This window comes from Orcinus orca, chromosome 2, assembly GCF_937001465.1.
Source record: "Orcinus orca chromosome 2, mOrcOrc1.1, whole genome shotgun sequence".
Taxonomy (NCBI): Eukaryota; Metazoa; Chordata; class Mammalia; order Artiodactyla; family Delphinidae; genus Orcinus; species Orcinus orca.
In genome coordinates this window covers 3,505,662-3,524,706 of record NC_064560.1, presented here as the reverse complement: position 1 = coordinate 3,524,706, position 19,045 = coordinate 3,505,662, and the positions used below count along the sequence as shown (strand labels likewise).

Genomic DNA, 19,045 nt, shown 5'->3' with positions numbered 1-19,045 from the left:
ATTATAGTTGGTGGATAGTGATACCTTGTTTTGGTTTTAGTTTGCATTATAGGATATTTAATGGTTTGTAAAATAATTTAAATGGAATAAAGATGAATAATCATGGAATTTTGTGGGGGTTTTTTTTCCCCAGTAGAGGACAGAAACCTCTAGGGGATTGGTAGCAGTAGTAGTTCATCATTGTCTGTGTGCTACAGAAGTGCTACTTTTCAGTTTTCTAAAAGGTTGAATGTTTATTTGCCTTATAGTATTTACTTTGAAAGAGAATCTGTAAAAGCTATGTGAGGATTTTAGTGATTTTTATGGTTTTGGAATAGACAGGTATAAGGTGATTTAAACTGCATTCTCCATTTTACATTTCTACCAGCAATGCATAAGAATTCCAGTTTCTCCACATTCTCACCAACACTTGTTATTTCTGTTGTTATTTTTACAGTAGACACCCTAATGGGTATGGAGTGGTGTATCACTGTGTTTTTTTGTTTTGTTTTTATACGTTTATTTTATTTTTGGCTGCTTTGGGTCTTCGTTGCTGTGTGTGGGCTTTCTCTAGTTGCGGCGAGCGGCGGCTACTCTTCGTTGCGGTGCGCGGGCTTCTCATTGCAGTGGCTTCTCTTGTTGTGGAGCACGGGCTCTAGGTGTGCAGGCTTCAGTAGTGGCACATGGGCTCAGTAGTTGTGGCTCGCGGGCTCTAGAGCACAGGCTCAGTAGTTGTGGTGCATGGACTTAGTTGCTCCGAGGCATGTGGGATCTTCCTGGACCAGGGCTCGAGCCTGTGTCCCCTGCATTGGCAGGTGGATACTTTATTTATTTATTTATTTTTGGCTGTGTTGGGTCTTCTTTGTGGTGCATGGGCTTCTCATTGCAGTGGCTTCTCTTGTTGTGGAGCACAGGCTCTGGGCGCGCGGGCTCAGTAGTTGCAGCACGCGGGCTCAGTAGTTGTGGCTCGTGGGCTCTAGAGCGCAGGCTCAGTGGTTGTGGCACACGGGCTTAGTTGCTCCGCAGCATGTGGGATCTTCCCCGGACTAGGGCTCGAACCCGTGTCCCCTGCATTGGCAGGTGGATTCTTAACCCCTGGGCCACCAGGGAAGTCCCTGGCAGGCGGATTCTTAACCATTGCGCCACCAAGGAAGGCCCTATCATTGTGGTTTTGATTTGCATTTGATTTGCTTATTGGCCATTTGTGTATCTTCCTTGGAAAAACGTCTATTCAAGTCCTTTGCCTACCTGACTGTCCTTATCACAATTTAATTTGAAGTAGATTGGCATAATTTAAGCATTATAATGAGTACGTATTTCTTTTTTTAAGTAAGTTGCTGATGTCTGACTAGAACTTTGCAGTGACCAGACCATAATGATCACTGGACTTGTAGCTGTATTTGTCTTTGTTTTGTGGACTGTATCTTTTTTTAAAGCATGGGATTAGGTAAACATTTGAAAGTGGTTGAATGTAAATAGTCATCTCCGAGATTAAGACAGTAGCATGTATAGTTTCAGAGGAATATCTGAATGGGTTGGGCTGGTGGTTAATGCTTGGGTAGCCAGTGGAGTTGTGAAGTGAATGGAGTTTTTCTTCTAAAGTGAATTGTTAGAGGATTGGAAATCCTATTAAACTGCTTAAAGACCAAGATTATGATTTTCTCCTTAATACATAACAACTTGTATAATGATGTGGACTGAGACCCTGGGCATGGGGTTGTTACAACAGGTAGGGTGGGCGAGATGCCACAGAGGCAAGAGGAAAATTGTGTGAACTGTAAAAATCTTAATTTCTTTCTTCTGGGTTTTTTTTTTAACTGATTATTTTATTTTAGTTATTTATTTTTTTGGCCAGGCCACACGGCTTGCGGGATCTCAGTTCCCTGACCAGGGACTGAACCCGGGCCACGGCAGTGAAAGCTGGCAATCCTAACCACTAGATCACCAGGGAACTCCCTTAGCTGATTATTTTAGGAAGTTCTTAGTGAGAAATTAAAATATGGGACTCAGGTGATGAGGATATAGGAGGAAGAATCCATCCATTGACTAGAGTGCATGTAGCAGGAAGTAAAGAGCTGAAGAATGTAGAGGCTAAGTGAAGATCGTAGAAGGCTGGTTTTAGAGGTTGATGTGGAGCTATTGTTGGTATAGGTGGCTTTTGATGACACAGCATATGAAGGAAAGGGAGGTTTAACCTATTGGTTCAAGAAAAAGTTCTTTTTGTTCCTTAGACTTTTTACTGATTATGTGTTTTTTACCTTTAGGCTATCTTCTTGGTATCCTGCATCATCACATAGCACAGGGAGATCAGCTCCGTGCGTTATGACCGCCTGGAGGGGTGGGATAAGGAGGGTGGGAGGGAGGGAGACCGCAAGAGGGAAGAGATATGGGAACATATGTATATGTATAACTGATTCACTTTGTTATGAAGCAGAAACTAACACACCATTGTAAAGCAATTATACTCCAATAAAGATGTAAAAAAAAAAAAGGCTTAGTGTGTGCAAGTGAATCCGAGGGGTTTAAAAGCCAGTTTAATAGTTTTTGGTCTGAAGGGCTTGATCAGGGCTGTTTTCCTAAAGTACTGAATTTCTGAAATTTTTTGGATACAGTACTCTCCTCACTTTCTACCCTATGTCAGTTGGGTCATTAGTTACATTTCCATGTATAAGAAGAGATCATTTTAGAATGATTTTGAAGCTGTAACAACCAGTGATAATGGAGAACTCCTAATACCTCTTAAATACTTGTAATTTGTATTTTGATGAGAAAAGCAGTGTGTAAAAGTAAAGAACAAAAGAAATGTAATTTTGTTTAACTTATTTAAAGGTGGGACAGCATAATGTAAGATATGTTAATAGGAATATCAAATATGCATGATACCACTTTTAATTTGAGTTACTGTTTAAGAAGACAGTTGTCTAATGATAGGAAGCATTTAAATCAAGTACGTAAAAACCAGGTGGGGAGAATGTGTCACTACAGGCTCCAGGCTCACCTTGTATATTTCCTGCCCCAGCCCTTGAATCAGTCATTTCTCCAAAGAGCCTCAGTTCCTTTATTTGAAGAATGGTATTAGAAACCAAATCTGGGTGCTAGGTGTGCTTGTTGCTGCCAAGGTGTCATTTTTACTGACAGCAAGGATCTTTGTATGGTGTACTAAGCAGTGTATAGACATATACCTGTAATACTTCTTTATGTAATCATCTGTGTCTGTGGTAAGCTCAAAGTGAGTTCATATTTCTGTCTCCAAGTCTAATGTGTTACCCCAGGACCATTCTAGCCTTCTCCCTTGCATGTCTATAAATTCGTATTCCAACATTGGGAAACTTGGTGCCCACATCTGCATTCTGTGTACTTAATTATTCAAGTCCAGTGTGTGTACATGTATAGCAGTATCAGAATTTTTAATTCATACCCCATGGGGAATGTTTTTTATGTGTTAGAACACGGTACTTAATGTGCAGTTCCTTTATCTGTGTTCTTATAAACCTCACTTATTTCCAGAATGAGTGAGGTTAGCCTCTCCCTCCATCCCCTCTCCATTCAGTGAGGTCGTTCCATGTATGTGTAATACCGTTAGACTATCTTGTCACATCTGCTTTCCATCCTGGGATTCCCCCGACCTCCTAAATGATTGTTTAGAATTTGCAAACATTGAACTTCATGCTTGTGTTGTAAAGATTAATGGGTTTTGACAAGGGCATAATGTCATGTGTCCACCACTACAGTATCATACAGAATAGTTCATTGACCTAAAAGAATCCCCTGTGCTTCATCTATGGAATCCCCCCCCCCCACTTCGTCCTAACCCCAGCAATCACTGTCTCTATGGTTGTGACTTTGCCAAAATGTCATATAATCATTCCGTATGTGGCTTTTTCAGGCTATGTTTTTTTCTTTCACTTAGCAAAATATATCTAAGATTCATTTCTGTCTTTTCGTAGCTCGATAGCTCTTTTCTTTTTATCACTGAATAGTATTGTAAGTCTGGCTGTCTCGCAGTTTATCCTTTCTCCTACTGAAGGACATCTTGGTTGCTTCCAGTTTTGTGCAGTTATAAAGCTTCTCTGAACATTTGCATGCAGGACTTTTTGTGGAAATAAGATTTCAACTCATTTGGGTAAATACCTAGGGGTGTGATTGCTAGATTGTATGGTTAAGACATTTAGCTTTGTATCAATAGAAACTGTTAAACTGTCTTCCAAAGTGGCTGAACCATTTTGCATCCCCATCAGCAGTGAATGAAAGTTCCTGTTGCTGTATACCCTCATCAGCATTTGGTGGTGTCAGTTTTTTTGGATTTTAGACGTTCTAATAGTTGTACAGTGGTATCTCGTTTTAATTTGCAATTCCATAATGACAATGTTGAGCATTTTTTCATGTGCTCATTTGTCACCTGCATATATTCTTTCATGATGTCTCTTTTCAGATCATTTTCGATTAAAGAATTTGGTTCTGGGGCTTCCCTGGTGGCGCAGTGGTTGAGAGTCCGCCTGCCGATGCAGGGGACACGGGTTCGTGCCCTGGTCCGGGAAGATCCCACATGCCGCGGAGCGGCTGGGCCCGTGAGCCATGGCCGCTGAGCCTGCGCATCCGTAGCCTGTACTCCGCCACAGGCGGAGTGGGAGAGGCCACAACAGTGAGAGGCCCGCATACTGCAAAAAACCAAAAAAAAAAAAAAAAAAAAAAGAATTTGGTTCTTTTGCGTTTTAAGAGTTCTTTGTATATTTTGGATAAAAGTCTTTCATCAGATGTGTATTTTACAAATATTTTCTTCTTGTCTGTGGTTTGTGTTTTCATTCTCCCAGCATTATCTTTCACAGAGCAGAAGTTTTTAATTTTAATAAAGTCCTATTTAATTTTTTCTTTCATGGATTATGCATCTAGTGGTATATCTAAAGACTAATTGTCAAACCCAAGGTTATATTTCTTCCTTTTTAAATTGGAATATTTTCTTCACTCTTGTAACAATCCAAGAAAAATTTCTTACGTCCACCTCATTTCTTTCTTTTTTTAAAAAATTAATTAATTAATTAATTAATTTTTGGCTATGTTGGGTCTTCGTTGCCACACGTGGGCTTTCTCTAGTTGGGGCAAGCGGGGGCTACTCTTTGTTGCGGTGCGCGGGCTTCTCATTGCAGTGGCTTCTCTTGTTGCAAAGCATGGGCTCTAGAGTGCAGGTCAGTAGTTGTGGCATGTGGGTTCAGTAGTTGTGGCACGTGGGTTCAGTAGTTGTGGCACGTGGGCTCAGTAGTTGTGGCTCACGGACTCTAGAGCACAGGCTCAGTAGTCGTGGCTCACGGGCTTAGTTGCTCTGTGGCATGTGGCATCTTCCTGGACCAGGGATCAAACCTGTGTCCCCTGCATTAGCAGGCAGATTCTTAACCACTGCGCCACCAGGGAAGCCCGCAAATATCATTTTTATTAAAATCTGCTTGCTCTCCCAAGTACTTCTTTTGTTGTTTCCTCATTTTTGTTTCATATTTCAATCTGGGTGTGAATTTCCTTTACCAGTTTGTGCTTGGCTGAGTTTTCTACTGCTTTCCAGTTACCTGATTATTTCCTGTCTCCTTTCTGGTGTTCCTATTTTTGCTATTTCTTTATGACCAGAATAGTTTATAATAGCAGTGAGTATATTTTGCTTCTGTTCTTTAGGCCTAAATATATATCTTATATTCTATATGTTTTTATTCTTAGAAAACAGGGATCATGCGTTAAGAAAAAAACCTTAGGTGCCCTATCATGGCCTGTGATTTCTTGTTAAGTGTACAATCTACAAAATTATTTGGTGGAATAATTTCTTATTGTGGAACTTATGCTGGAGTTGTTTTTAACTTTTTTGTTGTGCTCATTAAGTTTAATTGATTTCTTTAGTAGAAGGCTGTTTAGGGAGTGTTAATTTTAAACAAGTACTTTTAAAGCTACTGGAAGACTTAGTGTCAAGAATCGGTGCTTAAATTGTGGTATTTTTAAGTGGGTTAATATGTGTGTGAGGCTGTATTAGCATTTTGTTGTTCATGGTGTTAGAATTGCTAAGTATGTTGTACATGTATGTATCAGACTTAAATTGTAAGGTCATTAATTATGGATACAATTACCCCAGTTCTCTTAAGACTTTGTTTACTTGTTTACTTTTTGATGTACCTGGTAAGGATCTCACGCTGTGAGATGTAGTTGATTAAAGCAGATGTCTTGGGGGAGGAAGATACATTTGCTGGCTGTGTAATTTGTGCTAGGAAAGAAAATGAGAAAAATTGGTAGACAGAAAGGAGGAGACCATTAGATTTTAAAATAGCCTGGTAGAAATGAATCTGACTTTGGTGGGGGTGGGGAAGAAATAAAAGTTGTAAAAAGTTGTGTGTCTCTGGGTGTGTCTGTTCTTGTTGAAGCTTGAGGAAGAGGACCACTGGTAAGAGGCTTTTCACGCCTCAAAGAAAAGCAGTGGTTGTTACCGAATAGATGTGCAAAAACTCTATCCTCATGGTTGGGTGCTTAGTAGGTGTGTGTGTGATGAAAAAGGGTGGAGGAGTGTGGTGATAAGTGTAGAATATGTTTCAATTGGAGGAGTGTTGTGTTCAGAGGGCGTCGTAGTTGAACAAGATTCTAATCGAAATACTTGAGAGGTTAAGATAGCAGGATAAACAGTGCTCAACCTAATCTAAAGAGAAGAATACACAGTGTGGGGAGGGATAAATTAGAAGTTTGGGATTAACATACACTGGCTAGTCTGTATAAAATAGAAAATCAAGGGACTTCTTTGGTGGCGCACTGGTTAGGAATCCGCCTGCCAATGCAGGGGACACGGGTTCAAGCCCTGGTCTGGAAAGATCCCACATGCCGTGGAGCAACTAAGCTTGTGTGCCACAACTACTGAGCCCACGAGCCACAATTGCTGAGCCCGCGTGCCACAACTACTGAGCCCGTGGGCCTAGAGCCCGTGCTCCGCAGCAAGAGAAGCCACCACAGTGAGAAGCCTGCACACTGCAACAAAGAGTAGCACCCACTCACCGCAACTAGAGAAAGCCTGTGCACAGCAATGGAAGACCCCACACAGCCAAAAAATAAATAAACAAAATAAAATAAAAGTTAAAAATAAAAGAGATGATCACTCTTAATTAAAAAAAAGATAATCAACAAGGACCTATTGTATAGTACAGGGAACTATACTCAGTATTATGTAATAACCTATAAGGGAAAAGAATCTGAAAAAGAATGTATATATAACTGAAGTGCTGTGCTGTATACCTGAAACTTACATGATATTGTAAAACAAGTATACTTCAATAAAAAACTTAAAAAAAAAATCCACAGTTTGGGGAATAGACGAAGAAACAAACCAAAATTAAAACCACAAACATTTGTTTTAATGCAGCTTATGTTTTTAAATAAAAATAGGCAGCAGATGTTATTCACATATATGCAGATAAATTTCCCTTAGATCCAAGTTTTTAGAGCTACCCCACAATTATTTTAATTTTATTTGAATCTGTAGTTTATAATAGGGCTTTTCTCTTCATATTTATTTTATCTAACTTTTCCTAGACCTTGGATTGTGATACATAATTCCTGCTACATGACTTTCTAGAAGTTTATTATTTCAGTTGTCTCGGGCTTCCCAGTTCGTTTCCCACCCCCATCCCCGTATTAACTAGAAACCTGTTCTCAGGTCCTGTTACCCCTGTGCTCACTCTTGCTCATGTCATCTGCCTTGTATCAACTACCTGTTCTATCTGGATGTCTTTTGACTGCTTCTCCGTCTTTCTTGTCCTCCCACTTCTCATTTCCTTTACAGTACTGAGAACTTTAGTTTGGGTGTCCCATGTTGAGCGAGGTGAAACTGACTTTCCGTTTTCCCTGGTTCCTCTTCCTCTATACCTCTGCGGTCGGTGGGGAAGGTGTGGTCGTAAAGCCTGGCAGTGAGAGGCCCGGGCGTGGACGCCGCTAACCTGTGCTGCACTCCACCCCACGGCCCCTCCCGTGCTACCAGGAAACCATGCAGTTTACTCCTTACTCTTCATACTTCCCTTTGCTCCATGCCCGCGGATCAGTGTCTGAGCAGTTCTGGTACACCTGAGCTCCTGTAGCCTTCTGTGTATTCCCTGACTTGTTTCAGTATCTTCAGAGATGTTTCATAAGTTATTTCATTACTTCCTGGAAAGTAAAAGAAAAAAAACATCACCTGAGGATAAGTATTTCAATGTGGAGTTTTGAAAAGTTGTAGTGAAAACCTTTTATGTAGGTAAAAGGATTAAGGTTCATAGTGACTAATGCCCTGGTAATGCGTGAAAATAAAGGCTGATTGCTTTGAAGCTTAGAATTTCTATTTACTGTGTGGGGAAAGACCAGGCAGATGGGGCAGGGTCGGGGTGGGGGGGGTAGGTTTTGGATATGGTTAAGTTTTAGGTACCTGTTAGGACACTGAGTGGATTCAGTTGTTGTGTGTCAGTAGTCGCCTTTAATCTAGAAGAATCTCTCTCTTTCATTTTTCATGAAATTGAGTGTTTGAAGAGTTCAGGTGTGTTTCTCATAGAATGTCTCACATTCTGGGTTTGTTTTTTACTAACGATTTTACAAAAGTTGTTACTCATGTTATTAGAAGTTTGAAAAGATATTTCTGTCAGGATAAGAACTAAGGGCGAAAATGAAGTTGAAACGAAGTGGAAATGAAGTAGGAGGGGCAGTGGTAAAGTGTGCTTTGTTTGGAGGGCGGTGCTGGATGCAGTCGTGATATGTAAAATTGTACTGTGTGCCTTATAGCTGTTGTAAAAAAGTTATGCTTCTAAAACCGCGAGCAACATTGCATTCTTAGCCTTCTTTAAGCAATCTCGGTTAAAGTTAATGAACTTTATTATTTTTTTTTCTATAGGTTTAGATGTAAGACTGGCTGTTTAGTTCTCCTTCTAAGGTAAGTTTTTTATTTTTATTATTTTTTTTGAAACAACATTACTATATTAAATTTATTATTCAAGTAGTTTGTCTAGAAAGTAAATTTTAGTTGCTGAAATTGTATGCCTAACTAGTTATCACCTGGGCTTTGTCTGTTTCAGAGGATGTTTTCCGCAGGGGCGTGGTGGTTACTGCACATATAGTGTAAATAGTTCCGTGCAGGTACTTAGGTGCTGAGGAAAATTGGGAGGCTACGCGACCTTGTAGGAACATTTCCGGTACATCTCACTAGTCAGAGTTACTCTGGTTTGCCTGAGGATCCTGGAGTGCTGGGTGGAGTGTGTTTTCCTAGGGCTGCTGTAACAAAGTGCTACCAACTGGGTGACCTAAAAACTACAGAAACTTACTCTCTCACTGTTCTGGAGCCAGAGGTCCTCTGTGCTCCCTCTGAAGGCTCTAGGGGAGAATCCTTCCTTGCCCATTCCAGTTTCTGGCGGTTGCTGGCATTCCTTGACTTGTAGCTGCTTCACTCCCCATTTCTGCCTCTGTCTGCACGTGGTCTTATTCCCTCCGTGCCTCCTCTCCTTGTCTCCAAGGATTTGGGGCCCACCCTAATCAATGTGAACTCATCTCAAATTGATCACATCTGCCAAGACCCTAGTTCCAAGTACGGTCACGTTCACAGGTCCTGTGTTAGGACTTAGACATACCTTTTTGGGGAACACAATTCATCCCACAGTAGTTGGGGCTCGACTTGAATTGTAGCAAAATCGAGATGCTGTGATCATTCTGAAGCTTGAATGCTGTGTTTTATGAGGTACTAAAATATTTAGAATTGTAACAGTGAATCCTAGGTTTCTCAAGCCATTTTAGGGATATTTCTAGTAGACTTTGCATGGTGTGTGTGTGTGTGTGTGTAAAATTTACAAATAAAAAGACTGGTTATTTGCTGGGATTTGTGGGATTCAGCTAAGGAGGATGTCGTTGTCCTGGGGTGGATGTAAGAGGAAACAAAAGTAAACTAGCAGATTCTTTTCTCTGTTTGTGTGTATTTTGCCTAAAAATAACAATGCTGCTTTTTAATCAGTTTATATTAGAAAATGAAACATATATTTGGATAACTTTTTTAAGCTCACTAATGCACTTGATCATTTTAGAAAATAAAGAATACAGGGTCAGTGAATGAAATTCAGGGTCATTGAAATTCAGCCTCAGCTTCCAAGAGGGTTTTTGATAAGGCATACAGTGAACCTAGAGCAATGCCTGGCCTTGGTAAGTGCCTAACATGTATTAGTTATTGTTAGTGAGCCTTTCTAAGAAAGTGAAGGAGGTTTGAGGTAGTCATGAAAGGAAGGAAAGTTCTTCTCACCTCTTATTTTTGATAGTCGTACGTCTGGTTGGTTAGCGTATTTACCATTCCAGTCATTGGTTCAGTTTTGGTCATAAATGACTGAAAAATGTAGATTACAGTTAGAATGAGAGTGTTTGTAATGCAGGACCATACATACAATATTAGACACATGTTTAATTTCTGGGTTTGAGATTTGAAGGTAATGTTCTTTATTCTATGATGCTTGTGAATGAATATTAAAAATCCAGCCTATGTTAACTTTTTTCTTCATTCTCTTCCTTCATTTAAATAAAAATAGCCGTATCGATCCAACAAGCCACAGAGCCATAATGTGGCAAAGCATCCTTTTTGAGAGGTGAATATTACGGAATGAAAATGGCTGACAGAGGTGGGAAGATTGTTCCAGGGCAGGTGTATATTGAAGTGGAATATGATTACGAATACGAAGCGAAGGACAGAAAGGTCGTGATCAAACAAGGGGAGCGATATATCCTGGTGAAGAAGACCAACGATGACTGGTGGCAGGTGAAGCTGGATGAGAACTCCAAAGCGTTTTACGTGCCTGCCCAGTATGTGAGGGAGGTCGGCCGCAGAGCCCTGATGCCACCTGTGAAACAGGCAGCGGGGCTGCCGAATCATTCTGTGAAAACGATGCAGAGTCTCCACCTGCAGAGGTCCACAGAAAATGTGAGCAAATTGCCCGAGCTTTCAAGTTTTGGAAAGCCGTCGCCGTCTGTGCAAGGAACAGGTCTTACTCGTGATGCCAATCAGAATTTTGGACCCAGTTACATTCCAGGTCAGACTGTCAACCTCAGCCTGGACCTGACCCATAATAATGGAAAGTTCAACAGTGACTCACATTCTCCCAAAGTTTCTGGCCAGAATAGGACACGGTTATTTGGTCACTTTCCTGGTCCGGAGTTCTTGGACGTAGAGAAAGCTGGCTTCTCCCAGGAACAGTCTTGTGATTCAGCAGGAGAAGGCTCGGAACGGATACATCACGATTCAGAGTCCGGTGATGAGCTTAGCAGCAGCTCCACTGAGCAGATAAGGGTAAGACTGAAAGTGGACGATGGAACACTTGTGCCACCTTCATAACCGTTTAATTATAGGTGTTAGTATTTAAAAATTTTTTTTTTTTTTTTGCGGTACGCGGGCCTCTCACTGTTGTGTCCTCTCCCGTTGTGGCATGTGGGATCTTCCCGGACCAGGGCACGAACCCGTGTCCCCTGCATCGGCAGGTGGACTCTGAACCGCTGCGCCACCAGGGAAGCCCCTTTGTGTCAATTTGTCAAGTAAAGTGAAGTAATTTTAAAAGCACATGCGTGAAACTGAAATGTGTTTAGAAAAGTTTAATTATTAGTGAATTTGATAAATTTTGGGCCTAAAGCTCTGTTGTAAGTTTTATTCATCAAATTCAGTCAGTGAGGCTGCTCTTAAGGTGTGTCTGATGGTAATGGAACTAGTATGTTCTTTTTCTTTTATAGGTTTTAATTTTTCTTGTGACATTTTGAGTGGAGACAGGAAAAAGGGAAGGTTCTCTAGAAAAACTTCTGATGCTTGAGATCAAGGCAGTTGCTGTCAGTTTATCATCATTCGTCTTAGTCTTTTCTTCAGTCCTTACGTGATACTTTGATGTAGAATATTTCTTTCGTGTGTCCTGGAATTTTTCTGCTTGTGGCTCCTTATGTATTAGTTGGACTTGGGAAAGACATGTGTTTTCTCTTCCATCTGGCCATCACCACTGTTTCACACCTGAAATTACGCTTTATGTGTAGGTCCACTAGCAGCCCTGTGTTCTCTTCATCGTGCTCATCTTAAATTCACTACGTGGAAGGTCATGGCTCCTAACCTCTCCTGGACTATTTGGAAATCCTGTTCGATTTCTCTAGCCAGACCTCGTCCTAGCTCTTCGTGGCAGCTGTTTCAGACCTTTTCCGTTTTATTCAGTTCTCTGATTCACCTGCTTTTCCCTGCTGTCTTAGCAGATAGTCTTGCCTTCTGTTTCACGGCAGAAGTGAAAACTGTGGGGTGGGAACTGCTTCTGCTTGGGGAGGACGTATGCACAGCAGTTAATCGAGCTGTCCTTAGATTTGAATCCGGGTCCATATCTCTTGCCGGCTGAGTGATAATTGGGGCCAGTTACTTAACTTCTGTGTGTCTCAGTTTCCTCCTCTTGACATGGGGATCACGAGTGGGTTCCTGTATACCTAGCGTGCCTGGCACTCAAGCAAGTAGAGTAGGTATCTACTGCTGCTTAATAAATTACCCCCAGATCTCCTGGCTTAAAACAGTAAACATTTATTATGTCACAGTTTCTGTGGCTCAGTCATTCAGAAGCAGCTTAGTTGGTGGTTTTAAAGGCTTAGGGTCTCTCACGGGGTTGGCGTCTTACGAAGTCTTGGCCGGGCTGGAGCAGCTGCCTCTAGGATGGTCACTCCCGTGGTCCTGTTTGGGCCTCTTTGCAGATGCTTGAATGTTGTGACTAGCTTTCCCCTAGACAGAGCCATCCAAGAGGGAAGAGGGTGGAAGCTGCGTTGTCTTTTATGCCCCGATGTTGGAAGTTGCGCCCTGTCATGTCTTAGCAATCACACAGCTCAGCCCTGCTCTGTGTGGAGGTTACAGCACAGAGTGTGAATGTCAGGCTACGGGACATTAAGGGTCACCTCGGGGCTGGCTATCGCAGTACGCATTCGGAACCACAAAGCTGTCATTACGGTTGTCGTCGTCGTTTCTGTTACAGTTATTCCCACCATGAGACCTACAGGTGCACCAGTGTCATCAGTGATCTCCCCCCAGTACAGGCAGTGCAGGCGTGGCATCTTCTATCAATGAGTGGTCTCTTCATATTTGCTTTTCCCTCTTTTTCACAAACCTTTTGCTAAACGTTGTGTAGCGTTGTGCTCGTATGGCTTTAGACTCATTATTTACCAAGTTTTTTCCTTCAGGATGTACATTTGCTCATGTTTTCCTATTTTAGTAAAGCTCTTCAGCAATACCTTCCCTTCCGAGTATCACCTTATCACTCTTTACTGGCAACTTCTGGAAAGAGTTGCACGTATTTGCTTCTTTGTGTTCGCTCATTTCCTGCTCATTCCTTAACCTGGTCTCATATGGCTTCACCACCCCACCTAAACAGCTTCTGCTAAAAGCTGCCCACGGTTTCATTGTTGATAAATGTACAGACAGTTAAAAAAAATTATATATAATCATATCATGGTTACAGTGAACAAGATTAATAACCAAAAGGCAACTTAAAATAATTTTTCACTGAGGCATAGCATATAATCACGTGTGTAAATTGTACTAATCTTAAATGTATGGCTTGATAGATTTGTGCTTGTGTAAAGCCATGAGCCCCTTCCCAGTCAGTATCTACGCCCTCCCCGCCGTGTCTCTGCTAGGAGATTTTCATTCTTCTGACATGGTAGTACTGATCAGTCTTCTTTAACTAAACTTCCATTTTGAGATGATTGTAGCTCCATAAGCAGTGGTAGGAAACCATAGTGAGGGGTCCCCTGTGCCCTCTGTCCATTTACCTCCGTTGTAACGTCTTGCCAGACTGGACTGTAGTATCACAGTCAGGGTGTTGATGTTGGTACAGGTGAGATGCTGGGCGTTTCCATCAACACAACGAACCCTTATGTTGCCCTCTTAATGGCCACACCCACTCCCCTCCCACCCCCAACGCCGCTTAACCGCTCACCACCACTAATCTGTTCTCCATTTTTATAATATTGTCATTTCAGGAATGTTATATAAATGGACTCACAGCCTATGTAGCTTTCTGGGATTGGCTTTTTAAAAAATATTTATTTATTTATTTGGCTGTTTCAGGTCTTAGTTACGGCACGCGGGGTCTTTGTTGCAGTGTGCAGGCTCTTCTTTGCGGCACGTGGGCTTCTCTCTAGTTGTGGCTCACAAGCTCAGTAGTTGAGATGCGTGGGCTCTCTAGGTGTGGCGCGTGGGCTTATTAGTTGTGGCATGTGGGCTTAGTCGCCCTGCAGCATGTGGGATCTTAGTTCCCCAGCCAGGGATTGAACCTGCGTTCCCTGCGTTGGAAGGTGGATTCTTAACCACTGGACCACTAGGGAAGTCCCCGGGATTGGCTTTTATCATTCCACACGATTCTCTGGAGATTGATCCAGGTTGTTGTGTGTATCAGGGTTTGTTCTTTTTGTTGTTAACTAGTATTCTATGGTATGGATGTACTGTACTTAAAAATAATTCACCCGTTGAAGAATGTCTGCGTTTCCAGTTTTTGGCTTTTGCAAACAAAGCTGCTACGTATAAACGTTTGTGCACAGGTTTTTGTGTGAACGTACCTTCTTTATTTCTTTGGCATAAATGCCCGTGTGTATAATTGCTGTTTAACTTTTCAAGAAAATTAAGCAGCAGTTATATGGCAGTTGCACGTTTAATTTTTCAAGAAGCTGCCAAGCTGTTTCCTAGAGCGGCTGCACATTTTACACTTACGTCAGCAGTGCTTGTGGTCCAGGTCCTCTGCATGCGCACCCGCATTTGGTGTTGTCTCTTTTTTATTTTAGCCATTCTGATAGGTGTGTAGTGATTGCTCCTGATTTTAATTTCCATTTCCCGAATGGCTAATGATGTTGAACACCTTTTATGTGCTTATTTGCCATCAGTAGATCCTTCTCATTGAAATGTCTCTTCAAGGCTTTTGCCTATTTTTAATTAGACTTTTGTACTGTTGAGTTTTAAAATTTTTTTATTTTATTTTTTTACTTTTTATTTTTTTAATCTTTATTGGAGCGTAATTGCAATTTACAATGGTGTGTTAGTTTCTGCTGTACAACAAAGCGAATCAGCTCTATGTATACATATATCCCCATACCCCCTCCCTCTTGAGCCTCCCTCCCACCCTCCCTATCCCACCCCTCTAGGTCATCACAAAGCATCAAGCTGATTAGAGAGTCTCTTTTTAGTATAGTCTAGATACTAGTCATTTGTCAGATATATAATTTGCAAATATTTTCTCCCAATGTCTTTTTGTACTCTTAACAGTGTCTTTTGCAGAGCAAAGGTTTTTAATTTTGATAAAGTCCAATTTATTAATTTTCCCTTTTATGGATCAGGCTTTTGTGTCAAGTCTTAAGAACTCGCTATATAGCTCTATTAGTCAGGGTTCTCCAGGGAAACAAGCAATAAGGCGTGTGTGTGTGTGTGTGTGTGTGTGTGTGTGTGTGTGTGTGTGTATGGAGAGAGATTTATTTTAAGGAATTGGCTTATGTGATTATACAAGTTGGCAAGTCCAACACCTGCAGGATGGGATGGTAGGCCGGAGACCCAGGGGAGAGCCAGTGTTGAAGTTCAGATCCGAAGTTTGTCTGCTGGCAGAATTTATTCTTGCACGGGAGGTCAGTCTTCCGTTGTCTGAGGGCCTTCAACTGACTGGATGAGGCCACCCACTCTATTGGGGGCAGGGGGCAAGCTGATTTATTCAGAGTCCACCAATTTAAATGTTAATTGCATCCAAAACACCCTCACAGAAACATCTAGAATAATGCTTCACCAAATATCTGGCCCAGCTGAGTTGACACACAAAATTAACCATCACAGTAGGTTTAGATTCTAAATATTTGCCTCAAGTATTTTTTTTCCCCTAAAAGTTTAACATTTGAATCTGTGATCCATTTTTTAAAAAAAACAATTTATTTATTTATTTATTTTTAGCTGTGTTGGGTCTTTGGTTTTGTGCACGGGCTTTCTCCAGTTGAGGTGAGTGGGGGCTACTCTTTGCTGCGGTACACAGGCTTCTCATAGTGATGGCTTCTCTTGTTGTGGCGCATGGGCTCTAGGCACGCGGGCTTCAGTAGTTGTGGTGCACAGGCTTCAGTAGTTGTGGCACGTGGGCTCAGTAGTTGTGGCGCACGGGCTTAGTTGCTCCGCGGCATGTGGGATCTTCCCATACCAGGGCATGAACCTGTGTCCCCTGCATTGGCAGGCGGATTTTTAACCACTGCTCCACCAGGGAAGTCCCTGTGATCCATTTTGAGTTTAATTTTTGTATGAGGTTAAATCAGGGTTCATTTTTTTTGGCCTATGGGTATCTGATTACTACAGTACTGTTCGTTGAAAAGCTATCTTTCCTCCAATAAATTGCTTTTACACTTCTGTCAAAAATCAGCTGGCCACACTTGTATGGGTCTGTTTCTGGGCCATCTCTTCTGTTTCACTCAGAGACATGTATGTCCCTCCTCTAATACCACACAGGCTTCGTTACTCTAGCTATATAATAGCCTTGAAATTGAGTAAACTGATTCCTCCTACTTTCTTCTTTTTCCAAGATATTTTTGCTATTGTAGGCTGAAGAGGGGAAGAAGGCCTTTGCAGATATGATTAAGGTAAGGATTTTGAGATGAGGACATTATCCTGGACCCTACATGCAACCACAGATGTCCATAGAGAGGCAGAGGGGCACCACACAGAGGGAAGGTGTGAAGATGGAGCAGAGGAAGGTTTGAAGATGCCAGCTGGGATTCTAATAGGGATCATCTGTAGGTTGATTTGGGGAGTAATGCCATCTTAACAGTATTAACATTTCTTGCAGGCAGGTCTGCTAGTGCTGAATTCTCTCAGTTTTGTTTGTTCAGGAAAGTGCTTCACTTTGACGCGTGATTTCTTTAGATACAGAGGTCTTGTTGGTGATTTTTTTCTTTCAACACTTGAAATATTTTTCCCACTCTTTTTTTGTTTGCATGGTCTCCAGAGAGAAGTATGCTGTAACTCTTATTCTTGTTCTTCACTAGTTCAGTGTTTTTGCTTCCGGCTTCTTTCAAGATTTTCTCTTCATCTTTGGTTTTCTGCAGTTTGTGTGCGTTTTTTTGTACTTTGGTATTTGTGTAAGTTTTTGGTATTTATCCTGCTTTCAGTTTGGGAAATTTCTGTTGACGTATCTTCAAGCTCATTGATTCTTTTCCCAGCCGTGTCCAGTCTACTGATCATCACATCGAAGGCATTTTCTCTTTTCTGTTACAGTGTTTTAATTTGTGGCATTTCTTTTTGATTCTGTCTTAGATTTTTCATCCCTCTGCTTGCATTACTCATTTGTTCTTGTATGTTGCCTACTTTTTCCTTTACAGCCCTTAAAATATTAATAGTAGGTATTTTAAATTCCACCTGATAATTCCAACATCTGTGTCGTATCTGAGTTTGATGCTACCTTTATCTCTTTAGATGATTTTTTTCTTGCCTTTTGCCATGCTTCGTAGTTTTTGTTGAGAGCCAGACATGTTTTATTGGGTAATAGGAATGGAAGTAAATAGGCCTCTAGCGTGCAGTGTTATGTTCAACGGGCTAGAAATTGGACTGTGTTTAAGGTTTGATGTAGTTGTAGGTACCAGACAGAGGCTTTAACTTCTTCAAGTACCCATGTTTTCGGCCTTCTCTGAGAGTTCCTCATTAGTGCCTGGCTCCCCAGTACATCTCCCTGCTGCCTTCCTGGCTGGGGCCGGGGGTGGCGGCAGTGCCTCATTCCTTGGCCCACATGCCCTCCACCGATGTGCTGGTCAGAGGATGGCCTCCTTGCTGCTCGGCGGTGGTGCAGGTTCTGAGTCTCCAGTAAGCGCCCTCTGTGTGTATGTACATAGGTTGGGGGGTCTTGTGACTGTCTGGCAGTGACCTCCCGGGTTGCTGCCTCTGCCTTCTCTGACACCACCCTGGCGGGGGTTGTAGGGTGCCTGTTACAGCCCTGCTTGCCGCCGCTGGTGGTCTGTGGGTGGAATCGGTGGTTGGTTCTGTGGCATTTGGCTGGACTAGTGCGGTAATATCCAAAACCTTTCAGTCTTGCTGGTCTTCCCCTTTTCTGGATCTTCTGCTAGATGTAGAGCAGGGATTTGTTGGGGCTTTTTTGGTCTGCCTGTTGGTATTTCTGGGTGGCTGACTTCCCTCTTTTTTTTTTTTAATATTTATTATATTTTGGGTGCACCTGTTTTTAGTTGCAGTGTGCGGACTTCTTAGTTGTGGCATGCGGACTTCTTAGTTGCGGCATGCGGACTCTTAGTTGTGGCATGTGGACTCTTAGTTGCAGCATGCATGTGGGATCTAGTTCCCCGACCAGGGATCGAACCTGGGCCTCCTGCATTGGGAGTGCAGAGTCTTACCCACTGGACCACCAGGGAAGTCCCTGACTTCCCTCTTCAAACCTGTGGTATATGAAGCCACAACTAAACCCAGGGAACTCACCGGTTTGTTGTTCATTGGGTCCTGAGGTCACAGTTGGTTTACCTTCTCTCTGCCTTTCAGAGTTGTCTTCTGTTTGTTTTATATATTATGTTTTTATTTATACCTAGTGTGAGGAATAGGGTAAAGTACATTTCCTCCTTTTTCCGAGAACTGGAAGTGATTGGTAAGTTTTTAATGGTAGTTTTTAAGTACTCATTGTCTTGACCTCTTAACAGTCTTGGTTAGAGGATGGCCTCTTTGCCACTTGGCAGTGGTGAAAGTTCTCTGGGGGATCCTCTCACCACAAGCTTCCATCATGCCCTGTCTTTTCCCTTTGCTGTACTCATCACACTTATGATTGTTTTCTTTCTTCTCACTAGTCAGTCTGTGGTCTCCGAGGCCAAGCTATCTACCATGTCTTGATCTCTCTGTCTGTCTGGTGCCTAGCATAGTACCCTGGTACATAGTAGATGTGCTAAATGCTTCTGTAATAATGACCAGTGTTTAGCCACAAATACATGGAAGGGGAGACCTAGATTAATGTCCCATCAAAGATGCATGTTTCTGCTTGAAAAACAGCCATCCAGCAGTGCTATGACCTTTGACACAGCATAGGCTCTATGAAGAATGTTATTAGAGAGG

At 42.0% G+C, this 19,045-nt stretch overlaps 1 protein-coding gene and 1 long non-coding RNA gene across 10 annotated transcripts in view; one reads left to right on the top strand and one right to left on the bottom strand.

Moving 5' to 3' along the window:
* Window positions 1-19,045, bottom strand: part of LOC125963619 (uncharacterized) — a 687,634-nt gene that overhangs the window by 66,548 nt on the left and 602,041 nt on the right. The gene's annotated exons all lie outside the window — the stretch shown is intronic.
* ARHGAP12 (Rho GTPase activating protein 12) overlaps window positions 1-19,045 on the top strand; it is a 109,884-nt gene that overhangs the window by 7,921 nt on the left and 82,918 nt on the right. For 8 of the 9 annotated variants that reach the window (XM_004278632.4, XM_033403492.2, XM_033403490.2 and 5 more), the window contains exons 2-3: window positions 8,849-8,887; window positions 10,518-11,272. In XM_004278632.4, coding sequence (XP_004278680.1) covers window positions 10,589-11,272 — 684 coding nt within the window. In that variant the 5' untranslated portion in view covers window positions 8,849-8,887; window positions 10,518-10,588. Of the gene's footprint in view, window positions 1-8,848; window positions 8,888-9,208; window positions 9,686-10,517; window positions 11,273-19,045 lie in introns of those variants that run through there. The other variant, XM_004278630.4, reaches the window with a different exon arrangement.